General features: G+C 36.5%; 1 protein-coding gene across 1 annotated transcript in view; it reads right to left on the reverse strand.

Moving 5' to 3' along the window:
* The window catches only part of LOC122061509 (pre-mRNA-processing protein 40C), a gene marked incomplete in the record, with an annotated part of 86,864 nt that overhangs the window by 28,138 nt on the left and 44,955 nt on the right, over positions 1 to 13,771 (reverse strand). Inside the window, 3 exon segments of the mRNA XM_042624789.1 lie at positions 1 to 72; positions 4,640 to 4,746; positions 4,862 to 5,002. Of these exon segments, the coding sequence (XP_042480723.1) occupies positions 1 to 72; positions 4,640 to 4,746; positions 4,862 to 5,002 (320 nt within the window).

A 13,771-nucleotide genomic window follows, 5' to 3' on the forward strand; every position in this document is an offset into this window, starting at 1 on the left:
TTGAAGCTAGAGGCAGCAGCCACACGTATTGCTTGAATCTTGTCCTCAGCAGCTTTCTTCAGTGGAAGAACCCTGTACAAGACATACAAAATTTGTCTTTACACAATTTATGAAATAAGAAAACAATTCAAAGAAACATAATAAAAGAAATAAGCAATCACTCTAATGAAACTTAAGACTTGAATAAGAACTCAACCAAGTCTAAAAATCTTGAATAAATTGACTACTCTTTATAGGAGTAATCTCAACTTCAAGAGTATCAATAAGTACTTCCCTGAATGACAAAACTGTACATAATGTCTACCTGGAGGGCCACGTCCTAGCAAGTTACATAATCTGACAGCTCATCTTAGTCAAACCAAACAAATATTTATTTTGCCTCTGGGCTACCCCAAAAAAAGTTTCTAATCCACCCAGGAATCTAAGTCAAAAAATTTTGGTTAAACATCAATTATTTTGGATCTGAAAAGAGTAGCTAAGGCATCAACTAAGCAGTAGCTAGTTGATCTACTATGTATCTTCAAGCGCATATTCAAATACGTCACAGTCGGGTAATTGTGAGAAATTGATCAACAAAAGTCAATCAGGATCTATTAAGCATCTAGTTGTCAGTTTACTAGGCGTCAGCTACAGACCAGCCCAGATACATAATGCCATGTTTCCTGTTTTCAGAAACTAGGAACATTGTCCTAACTTTCTTGGGTCGGATTGGCATTGCAGATTCCAGGGTGGCTCAACCATAAGCTATACATATTAGCTTGTAACAACCAACAAGGCTAGTCCCTAAAGGAATTCTGCTTGGAAGTAGAAGTGAACGAAGCTTGGTGATTAAAATGGTTTCTGATGAAGGACATCATTCTATGGAAATACGTCCACCTTTTCATGTAGGAGTGGTTCAAGAATGCATTACACATCAAAACCCATAGATATAGAAGCCTTGAAGAAGATGAAAGTAGGCAAAAAACAAGGCCCTGATAGGTCCCAATAGAGGTATGGAAAAACATAGGATTATGTGGGGTATCTTGGTTAACTAATCTTTGTAAGAATCTTTTGACCACCAGAAAAATGTCAAATGATTGGAGAAGCATTTTAGTCCCGATCTACAAAAATAAAGGTGATATTTAGAGCTGCAATAACTATAAAGGCATAAAGCTAATAAGTCATACTATAAAATGTGGGAGAATATTATTAAAACCCAACAAGAAGAGAAACTACTATCTCGTAGAACCAATTGGTTTTATGCTAAGTAAATCTATGACAGAAGTTATTGACTTACTCAAGAAGTTCATGAAAAGATTTAGAGCTTGCAAGAAAGATATCCATATGGTCTTTATTGACCTAGAAAAATCCTATGACACAATCCCTAGAGAGCTAATCTAGCATCTACTAGAGAAGAGAAGGGAATCAAGTAAATATATAGATATAATTATGGAAGATTTAACCAAGAACATTTAGGATGAGGTTCTGTGGTGTATGCTCTTTGTTGATGATATTGTTTTGATGAATGAGATAAAAGTGGGGATTAATGTTAAATTGAAGGAATGGAGAGCAAACTTAGAATCAAGAGGTTTTAAGATAAGTAGAACAAAGGCGGAGTAATTGATGTGTAACTTTACCCACACTAAGATGGATAATGAAATGGTGAAGAGTCAGAAGAATGAGGAGAGAGTGCTACCGCAAAATAATTATTTTAGGTATTTAGGGTCAAGTGGTTAACTACAATTAAAGAAAGTGATATAGAGGGTGATGTTTCACATAGGATTAAAGTAGGATGGATGAAGTGGAGCGGAGCATGTGAAGTGTTATGTGACCCATGTATTCCTTTAAAGCTTAAAGGAAAGTTTTGTAGGACAATCGTTCGAATGGCTACAATGTACAAGGCGGAATTATGGGCCATAGTTCTAAATCTCTCCAAAATTTTGGTTGAAATTCCAAAAATTACCAGTTTCGGTATGGCCCGATACAACACCAGGGGTCAAAAGCAAAATGTTACGGGGGGTTCTACTAGTTTCAACTGGTTTGCACGAAATTTCCCAACTTTAGCATGTTTGACCAAACTGGTCCAACCCATAATTATATAAGTGACATGTTTTGGTACATGTTTCCCATATTTTGACAGAATCTCATGTTTTTGATACTTGACGATTCTCTTTTTTTTGTTTTGTTTAAATCAATTCATTTTTCTCATGCATGTAGGTTAGCTAGTATTCATATTTTGTCCACTTCTCACTCATATCACCACGTGGGACATTTGCAACCATTGTATATTTAACATAATAGTTAGATTCCATTTACTTAAATTGAGGTAGTTAATTAAATAATTATTTTAATATTTAATTAAATAAAGTCTTAACTCATTAGATTAATTAAGGTTCATAATGCATTTAATTGACTCTTAAAATTCGGTTTTAATTGTTTAAATTATTAGATTGATTAGGTTTTCCAAAACTTCCATCTGAAATAGTTAGATTTGGGTAGCTTTCACCATTCAATGCAAGTTTTTGTCTTTCTTTAAAAATCTTTTTACCTATTAGATTAATAGATTAATTAGGATTGCAATAATTCATTTTACAAATTATTATAGTTTCATAGGTTTCGACCAAGAAAGGGGGAATTTTGATACAAAACATCAATTTTTTGCATCTTCTACTGCCCTTCATTATCAACCAAGATCAATCTAGAGAGAACTTCTTAGAGCTTGAAGGTAAACCCACTTTTCCTCCAAACTTCTTTTTTCTGTTCAACATAGTAGTAAACATAGGGGCATGCTTGGCCCAATGGTAAAGGTACAAATATCGCGACCTAGTGGTCAAGTGGTCGAAATAGCCTCCCGACATTCTCAGCGTAAGGCTGCGTAGTTCTGGCCCCCCCGGGACCTCGCACATGCGGGATCCTCGTGCACCGGGTCACCTTTTTTTATAGTAGTGAACATAGTAAAATTCTTTCAAAGCAACAATGTGTACCATGTGTACATAACAACTGTTGATGATGGGGCAGGTGGCAGTGACGGACTTATATAACAATTGGGCCAAAAACCTATCATGGGATTCATGCGTTGCATTTAGCAGAGCGACTACGACATCTGCAGTGGTACGCAACTCGTGGATTGGAGCCGCCCAGAAACTCCTCCTAATATTGAGTGGTGAGTATTGTATGACTAATTCATTATCCAAGTTAGACGTTGTGATTGTTTTAATAGCTTATTTACATTTCTAGTATCTAAGTTAGATGTAGACAATGTGTATAACAAATTGAAAAGGCTATTGGACAACATCATTCAACATAGACTAGCCCATTTGATTTCATGGTTCTAAATCTTGGGTTTTGACCAGGTCTCAACATCAGTCGAAACCAAAATTTAGGTCAAAATTTCTAAAACCTGGTCGAAATCATGTATTTTTTTGGGCTATTGCTAGAAATTCAGGTTGAAATTTCTGAAATTTGCCAAAATTAGAGTCAAAACCATCTAAACTTGTGAACCAAGATTTAGAACTATGCCTGATTACACAAGTACCATTTTGGCTGTTCTTTTTGTGAAAGTAGCTCATTGATTAGCTTTAAAAGGTCAAAATATGTTGTAAACAAAAAATCAGACCCAAAAAAAAACTTTTGGGGAGTTGAAACCAAGGTTTCCACATAGCCCAAAAAAAGTACTTGATTTCCCTAAAATTTCGCAAGTTTCGACCTTAGTCGAAACCTGGTTGAAACTCGAGATTTAGAACCTTGTGCTGGGTGGTTAAAAATGTCATATAGATAAGCTACATGTAGTAGAGATGATGATGTTGAGTTGGATGTTTAGCAAACTAGGAAGAATAAAGTAAGAAATGATATTAGGGCTGAATGGGAATCGCCCTAATTCATGATAAGCTCCAAGAAAGTCATTTGAGGTGGTATGGCCATGTTCAACGAAGGCTTGGGGATAAACCAATAAGGAGAAGTGATCTTACTCAAATTCAAGAAACTAAAAGAGCTAGGGACAGGCCTAAAATGACCATAGGAAAAGTAGTGCGGAAAGACATAGCATAGTTTCAGCCTTGTCCTAAATATGACCTCAAATAGATTTGATTAGAGGGCAAGGATCCATGTAGCCGACCCCATTTAGGTGAGATTTTACTGATTTTTGTGTTGTGTTCCTTTTCCTTTTCCTTTTACTTTTCTTTTACTGTCGTTGATCCAATCCATGAAGCCAAGCCCATTGAGTTGGGACAAGGCTGAGTTGTTGTTGTTCAATCAACTATTTATTTATTTATACATATAGTTTTAAATATTTATATCAGCCAAATATTTCATCAAAACTACTGTAAGCAGAAATAATTTTCATCTTGAACCAAATCAAAACGAAATTTGCAAATTGGTTTAAGACATGTTATTTGATGGATCTTACAATTTTTCAAGGTTTAAAGATTCATGTTACCCACTCCCACAAACATCAATCTATAAAACTTTTTTTCATTTACTTCCACATTATTCCTATGATTGCATGAAAGAAGAAAAAAATCAGTTGGGTGGTTAGCATCAACTGATCAGGTTCTCTCTGGCAAATCAAATCTCCAAGGTTGATCAATCAATTAGTCGCATTGACTGTACCGCAATTATAATAAATCACTCATGTAACACATCTTTCCAAACTAATCAGTACCTTTCATTTAATAAATTCTCTCGTTCCTTCCGGTCCAAGGACTCAAACCGTGGGTCCTTGCCCCATTTCTTTTTGAATGTCTGGTAATCAGTTTTATGATCAATATCCTGACAGGTGCAGCAAGTCAGTAAGCATGTCCAGAATTGTTAAGGCTTCTCTAATTGAAAATTAGGAACAGAAATAAAATTGTACACAAATTAATTCACAGAAATATTATAAAACCTCAGACACTTCTTCTAACAGCTGCTTGAAGCCTTCAATTGCAGCCTTCTGAGCAGCCCGTTTTTCTTTGCGTTCCTCTTCAGCTCGTGTCCGAACATAATGTTCAAACACTGCTCTTCGAGTACTATAACCTGGAACTGCCTGTAATAAGTAAAACAATTTAAATAAGAGCACTGGTGGCCAAAAAAAAATAAGTCACTACCAAAGTACCTATGTAATAGTTTCATCTACAGAAATGGTACAGTAACACATGCTATCACCATCTTCTAATAGAAAGGAGTAGACTCCTCAACCATCAAAATTCATCATTTACAGGTGGTTGAATCTGACTCCTTCCCTACTGGGACAATGCATATTAGCTTAATTATCTGTCAACATATTAGGGATCATGACCCACTCCATCAGATCTGTACACATCAGGACAGATCAACAGAAGGTCCAAAAAAGTTCACCACATTTCCAAAACCCTCAGATAACCAAAATATATTATTGGAGAGCCAGTAACATATCCTAGAGCTGCAACTAATACAGTTCAAAGTTGAAGCAAATTACATGAGAAATTGAACATTGATAAGCACCTATTTACAGGAAAACTGATAATAAAATAGCGTATATCAGCTCAGCAGCTCATAAAGCTATGTCATTCAAATAGATCATCACTTACGTAAATACCACTAGAGTCAACTGATCGAGAGAAAATTTCAGGCATTTAACGGGTCAAAGTTCATTTTTCTAATTTTTTTACCAAGACCAGGGGAATGATTGATCCAATCCACCCACAGATAAAACAATAAACAAAGATAGGCGGATAATTAAGAACTCTAGCACAAAATACAAAGGCTTTGACACTTTGGCAAGGAGAAAATCTCCATTAAAAATCTATGTTCTACATTTCTACTAATCTGAGCCGTACGCACATGCATTAGTTTTATAAGACCTCTATAATCTCAGTCAAACCTAATAGAAAACAAGCTTCAATTCTTACAGAGTACTAACTAAATTCAACTCAGAACTTTCAACACAACAAAAACTTGAATGTTCTAACTTCTAATCATCCTAAATGGGAACTTAAAAGTAATCATACATAGACTTCAAAACAGAACCAGATTATCCCCAAACATATCTAAGCCACATAGGAATTTTTAACATTTATGTCAGTATACACATTCCCAGACATAAAGGAAATATGAAGGCAGATACCAATAAAGCCTAGAAAAAAAATGTAAAATATGGTTTATCAAAAACAAAGCTTTACTTCAGAAGCTAACGAGACTTGAGATTGGAGGTAATTTCTAGCCCTTCCATCTTAACTTCAAGGAAATTCTGAATTTTTCCTTTTGTTCAATGATTTCAATCAATGACTCCTTAACTAATCTGAAGGATGCCCAACAATGAAATGGGTACAACTACACTGAATCGCTCAATTGCTGAAAGAGCAGGCCCCATGGACACAATGCCCATTTTTCTTCATTGAAGATGATGAACCTCAGATCCATTTAAGGACCAAATCATTTTACGAAATTATCAAAACGCAAAAGACACAGATCGCAGGCCAATATGTTTCTCATGGTCTATGACAATGTTATTTCAAGTACAAACCATGGTTTAAAGTATCCCACCAATCATACCATATCAGCCAATACATTGGTATCAACGGATTGGTATCAGAGGGTATCGATATGATCCGGGGCTATATGTATCCCTTTTTTAAAAATACTTTAAAGTATCCCACCGCATTGCATACTATCAGCTGATATGATGTGATACATGCCGATACTATTGAAACTTCTCTTAAAAGGCCCATGTGGGTTTCAGTCTTGATACAGAACATAAAGAACCCAGAAAAAAAAAAAAAAAATTGCAAACACCCTGAAAAACTCCCAGCTGAGAGTCCTCCTAAGCCTCATTAACTTGGTTTTTGGCATAAATTTGAGTTGGGGGTTTTAATCTACACTCAAAAAATCAATTCAAAGGGTGTCTAAAAACATAAGTTTGGATCATTCAACAAGTTGAAATCAGAGATTTAGCTTCAAGTAAATAGACTCAAAAATAGAACTCTTGAAAAACTATTAAGTATCCTATTCAAACTCAAACACTTAACCACTAATAACTAGCCTAAACTAGGAAACAATCCTAAAAGGAAACCAATGCAAAAGGAAATAAAGCAGGCCATCTCTTACCCCTAACAGTCCTACGTTCCTAATTTGTGAAATAAAAGACAAAATAAATTACTAATCTATTTCCAACCCTTGTTGGACCAAAACCCTGAGTTGGGCCGGTTCTTCTTGGCTCTTGACTTCCAAAGCCGGTCATGCTGGTCCAACCAGGTAAGTGCAGCCATGTCTACATCACCCAACCTATATCAAAACTACTAAAAGGTTGTTTTCAGCTCATTGGACTGCCACCAGCACCTTGTGGGCCTTCTAGACTTACGTTTAGGCCTCCACATAGGATCATTGATCCAACCAGTCTAATGCAACTGCCTCAAATTTCCAATCTGGTGATTCTGGTTCTATAATTTATCAGTGAATTCCAACAAGCCTTTGCCCAATTTCTTGTAATTAGGGTTTAGCATGCCCCATCCACATCTTCCTGTAATTACGGTTTAGCTTGCCCCACCCACATCAGTCTTACAGTAGCCCCATGGCCCCATTTGCAAAACACATCGAACTGTCATCTTTTGCTGGCCTTGCTCTCACAACAATTCTGTATGGGCAAAAACAGAGATGCCCAAAAGTACACAAACTAGATCAACATAAAGTATTTGGACAAGAACTAGATACTGTTGGTAATGTGAAAAACCCATCCTCTCTTTGAAACAAGGGGCACTTCCGGTTCTATTGGTGATTCAAACAATTGTCTTCTCCATATTACAATATCTCTAGAGTCAATAACTTAATATGAGGAATTACTGAACTCTATCATTTGTTTGCCTTACTCTTCAGTTTTCTGTTGCAGGTCCATCCAGTAGAGATACTCGAATTGGACCAATGATTGTTTTAAGTTTCATGATAAACCTAACTCGTTCCTTCCAATTATTCTAACACATTTCACACAAATTCTATCTTATTTAGTAGCTTATGAGAGTTGTTCAAGTTTTTGGGAAATGTTTATTCTCATGCGTACATCTAAAGCCCATAAGTACAGTACTTACAGAAAGGTCCTCCTTTTCCACTTACAATGTAGTTCTCTACTAACAAGCATTTTTTGGCCGTCTTCTTGCTTTCATAGTTGTCATGGCATCGCCAAGACGGCGATTTGGCGTCCTGGGGGAAAAAGAAGTTCATGGTAGTGCTACGATTTACGTGACTCACAAATGGCGGTCGCCATTGGCTGATAGGCGTCGCCATGGCACCGCCATGGACTCCAGGTCACGCCTAATTCACTAGGCGGTCGATTTTTTGTAAAATGCAGGGTGATTTTGAGAGGATTATGTTGATTTTTGATGATTTGATGTTGCTTAATGTTGGTTTTATATGTTATAGGGTATATATTGTACGCTTGTAGCATGCTAAATAACTTTAAAAAATAGGAGAAATAAAAAAGTAACATACTAAATAACTTTAAAAAATAGGAGAAATAAAAAAGTAACATACTAAATAACTTTAGAAAATGGAAAAAATAAAAAATGACACATGCGCGATTTGACCACCATTGCAACGCCATAACGGGCGATTCATCGCCAAATCGATTAGCCACCCCTCCACCGCCTTGGATCGATTTGACGCCATAACAACTATGCTTGCTTTTAATCTTTTACTCCTTAGATACTCTTTTTATCATTTCTTCTCTTTTCTATCCTTTTATTCTCTGGCAGGGGGCAGTGCGTATCAGTTCTTAGTTCTTAGCCCTACTCTAATCAACTGGCACAAACCTATACATCTTGTTTGTGCATTTTTTTAAACAGAAAAAGATATGCATTCAGTGCATTAATCCTATTGGTATTCTAAACCAAGAAACAACCAAATCATATGAGTTCAAAGCTTGTCTGGTTACCCATATGTTCCAGAATATCATGCTCTCAAAATGCGTAGGATAAATTAACTAAGTCATGTTTTAACATGGAGTACTACCTATGGCATCTAGTACCCAGATGCGAAGGGCTTGAACTAAAATTTCCAGATGTATAGGGTGTGGTATTACCGTATTAGTGAGAAGACAATCTAAAAGTCTATGGTAGGACATGAAACCTTCTTATTTCCAATCACATCAATGCCTTTGATAGACATTAACAGTAATGTATAAAACTTTGACTTCAAATTTTCATGTAGGCTTAAAATTAATTCAATCATTTTTAGAAATAGAACATTCAAATAAGATTGAATTCAATTTCTGTCAAACATATTGGTATTTGTGCCCAAAAAAGAAAATTCCCAAGAGATTAGTCTTTCAATTCTTGCATTGTACTGTACACAAGGGCAAAGTGCTTCCAATCAACAGTAGCCCTTGAAAGTACAGGCTGCAAAAGATCAGTTTTTATCACCACCATGTAGCATACAATGTATGGAAAATCACAGCAGAAGAAAAGGGAAAATATTTTCACCCTTCACAAGTGAGCAAAAACATATGAATCCAACAAACCTGATCCAAGGAGTTCCAGTGGTAGAAAGGCCCAAAATTCCCATTCTAAGTAATTCATAATCTTTAGACTCAACAAACCTTAAAACGTGGATCAAATACAATCTTTGGAAGTTCTTTCTCCCATTTTGAAAATGGCGCCACTCCACGTTCTTTAAGCATCTCCTGGAATATTGATATGAAAAAATGAATAGTGTAAGAGGGCAATCAAAGTTGCACAAGTTGCAAAAATGAGATACCAAACCACAATCACTGCCTGATATGGATACCTAATGAATTGCAAACATATAAAAAGTGTGAGATTTGGAGAAAGAAAATAAAGTTTAGGATATTTTATAAGAAATATATAAAATGTATGAAGAAGCAATGCAAAAGGAACCAATATGTTCTATTCCTACTATGCCTCAAATTTACAAGGCTTCAGTTATAAAAGGCTTTAGTTTGCCCTTGCAAGATATACCATTAAGCTTCAAACTTCACATAGTGAGAAATTATAGCATACTGAACTATCCAAAACAATCAATGACCCTGGTTGTCAAGGTCTCGCCAAGGCACGAAGGTAAAGAGTTCAGAATGGGAACATGCACATGCAAGATTAAATCTTCTTTTTTTTTTTTTTTTTTAATTTTTTTTTTTTATAATAAATCCAGCTTTACAATTTGGCACTCGATTTGGCTGCCTAGGCATCTCCTTGATCGCCTCGACCAGGTTTAGAATTAGGCGGGCACTATTTTTTTTACTTTAAACTAATGTATGGTTGTAATGATGCACCTTATATATTTTGGAGGGGGGCTAGAATTCGAGAAAAACTTAAAACAAGGGTTAAAATATGCTTTTTTATTGCTCGTTCTGAATTTTGAATTAAAAAAAAAAAAAAAAAAAGCCCTGGCCATCTCAACCATGGGCTTAGGCCTTGTTTCCAAAGATTACGGCTCAAATGCTTAAAATTGAGTTCCTTAGTGGCTCTACAGGATATTGCGGTATTTTCTTTCCAGTATTTAGTAGTTTTGAGCATGAATGGCCGGGTATGGGGATTAAATGTAAAGCATGAAGGATTACTGAAGTGTTAATAGAAGTCCTACATACTGTGTTCGTGTTTTGGCAGTCAAGACTGCCCTGGATATAGGAAGGCCATATTTTGGGCTTGGAACACTTGTTTATGGGGTTATTTTTTGTGTTGGGCCTTAATTACCAGCCTATAAAGTGAAGTTAGTACACAAGATAAGTAGTCAAGTGTTTGAATTATATTACGATATTTATTGACTAGATTACAGTTTTTTCTTGACTCTACTTAACTAAGATATTGTGAGAGAATTATTAGGAGTTCTTTTATAAGTATAAATGTATAATTAGGAATTTCAAAGGGCTATATGTGTTCGCACCTCCCCCCCAAATTAGTTAGACATTATTTAAATAAAGGATATTGAGTTTTCTTAAGAGCTTTGGTGTTGTCAAACAGAGCATATGGGATTGGCTGACCTCTTCTAGTTCTGACATCTACTTTCTCAGGTGTTATCTTCCCCTTTTCTCTTCTTCCTACCTCTTATTATTACTTCTTCTAATCTACAGTAGCCAGTACTTTTCTAGATCAATTTACAACCTGCTTTATATCCATCTCTCTCTAGTTACTGTAATGTTTTAACTATAAACAGAGTCATAAGTTCCTGCCATCCTACTCTTTGAAATCCTGCTATCATTTCTGAAGTACATTAGTCGATTCCTATAATTCTAGTTCTGCTACTCACACTTCTAGTGGCACTGAGACTTCCATATAGGGGCTTACCTGGTGCACAAGGCTCCTGCATGTGCGAGGTCGGGGGGGGGGGGGGGGGGGCAAGAACTACGCAGCCTTACCCCGAGAATGTCGAGAGGCTGTTTCGGCCACTTGGCCACCAGGTCACAACATTCATACCTTACCATTGGACCAAGCATGCCCCTTTTTTTTTTATCAGTTCTTTAAGTCAACTTGAAATGACAAAAAGAGAGTGCTTTCCTATGTTGCATTGAAAAAAAGGACCTAAGATAAGAGTGTCTTCTCTAATGTTTCTTTTGAAATAACCTAGAGGGGGGGTGAATAGGTTATACTAGTGGAATTTAATTCTTTTCGATATATAGGTCCTAAGTGTGATTGCAAGTTAAAAGCGATGCTGAATAAATAAAATAAAAACAACCACAACACAAGATTTATAGTGGTTCAACTCAATTCGAGTCTAGTCCATTCCCTACAAGAATCCTCTTGTAAGGTATTCCACTAGTTTTCTCTTTCAGTACAGTAGGTAGGGAAGAAACCTTTACAATCTTTTTACGGATAAGAGTATCCTTACAAATCTCCTTTCCAGGTAGAGAGACGCCTTCACAATCTCTTTTAGAGGTAGAGAGAGACCTTTCTCTTTTTAAGATAAGAGTATCCTTACAATCCTAAGTACAGTCTAGAATTGTAAAAACATAAAATAAGAAATAGTGGAATAAGAGGAATACCTCAAGTGTGGTGCAAATGAGAATGAATAATAAATGATGAGTGATGCACCTTTTGTAAAGTCCTCTCTTACGCCTTTGACTTGCACAGGAGAGAGTAGAGGACTTTGATTGAGACTTGAGCCTCTTGTTTGGAACTTGAGTAATAGAATAACTCAAGTAGAAAATAATTTTCTCTAATGCTTGCAACAATGCTCTTAAAGCTCTTTCTTAATGAATAATTAATTAAGAGTGATTAGGGTATTTATAGGTGAACTTAGTGAAGCATTTTAGGCAGGAAATCAAGCTCTAACGGGCATATACTGGGTCCACCGGTCGACCGCCATTGGTAGCCGGTCGACCGCCAAGAGCCGTTGTAGGCAAAAAAATAGCCGTTGGAGTACTTCCAGGCAGGCACCGGTCGACCGCCTATGGTCTCGGACAGGTCCGGTCGACCGGGGCTTTCAGCCGGTCGACCGCCTATGGTCTTGGGTGGTTCCGGTCGACCGGGCTTCCAGCCGGTCGACCGCCAACATGACATGCTCTGTCATACTGACCAGTCATCAGTGTTTTGACCATAAATTTTTGGTCGGACTTCAGAATGATCTGAGATCAGTTGCGTTGGAATCACAACTCAATTTCCTACAGCTTCTATGAAGGATTCATCTCCTAATACTAATCTTAAGATTCCCTAAAATACCCGTAAGTCAGGTTACTTTGTGTTCCACGCCACTTAGTGACTTTCCATACCTGGTCAAGGCATGCTCTATGGTCATTCTAATATGATGTAATGCACATGCATGAGGTGAGTGCATATAAGTCCTTAATCTATCCTAGTGATCTTCTTCTTCACTTGAATCTTCCATTCTTTGGCCCTTCATCTTCTTTCCTTCTTGTTTGTTGTTTCATGTCTTTAAGCTTAGCTTCATGTCTTGATTCGACCTTCGATCTTCTAAGGGTTTCTTCAAGCTAATCACACTTTAATAATCAAGTTAAAGATGTATGTTTGTTTGTTAACACCAAAATATGGCAAGGAGTGTGGACATGTTTCCCAACAGAAAGGAGGAGAAGAAGAAGAGGAAGAAGATTCGGGCCCATTTGACAACGTTTCAAGATACGTGTTTCTGCCATTTCTGTTTCCAAAAATGGCAGAAATGGAACAAAAAGCGTTTGATAAAACTGTTTCGTTTCACTTGTTTTTAGAAATAGAAATAGAAATTTCTACCTATTTATGGTTCAAGAAACAACCCAAGTAGAACTTATTTAGCCGTTTCTGGAAATGACTCGTGGCCATTCTTTCACTAGTTNCCATAACAACTATGCTTGCTTTTAATCTTTTACTCCTTAGATACTCTTTTTATCATTTCTTCTCTTTTCTATCCTTTTATTCTCTGGCAGGGGGCAGTGCGTATCAGTTCTTAGTTCTTAGCCCTACTCTAATCAACTGGCACAAACCTATACATCTTGTTTGTGCATTTTTTTAAACAGAAAAAGATATGCATTCAGTGCATTAATCCTATTGGTATTCTAAACCAAGAAACAACCAAATCATATGAGTTCAAAGCTTGTCTGGTTACCCATATGTTCCAGAATATCATGCTCTCAAAATGCGTAGGATAAATTAACTAAGTCATGTTTTAACATGGAGTACTACCTATGGCATCTAGTACTCAGATGCGAAGGGCTTGAACTAAAATTTCCAGATGGATACGGTGTGGTATTACCATATTAGTGAGAAGACAATCTAAAAGTCTATGGTAGGACATGAAACCTTCTTATTTCCAATCACATCAATGCCTTTGATGGACATTAACAGTAATGTATAAAACTTTGACTTCAAATTTTCATGTAGGCTTAAAATTAATTCAATCATTTTTA

Source organism: Macadamia integrifolia, chromosome 14, assembly GCF_013358625.1.
Source record: "Macadamia integrifolia cultivar HAES 741 chromosome 14, SCU_Mint_v3, whole genome shotgun sequence".
In the NCBI taxonomy this organism is placed as follows: domain Eukaryota; kingdom Viridiplantae; phylum Streptophyta; class Magnoliopsida; order Proteales; family Proteaceae; genus Macadamia; species Macadamia integrifolia.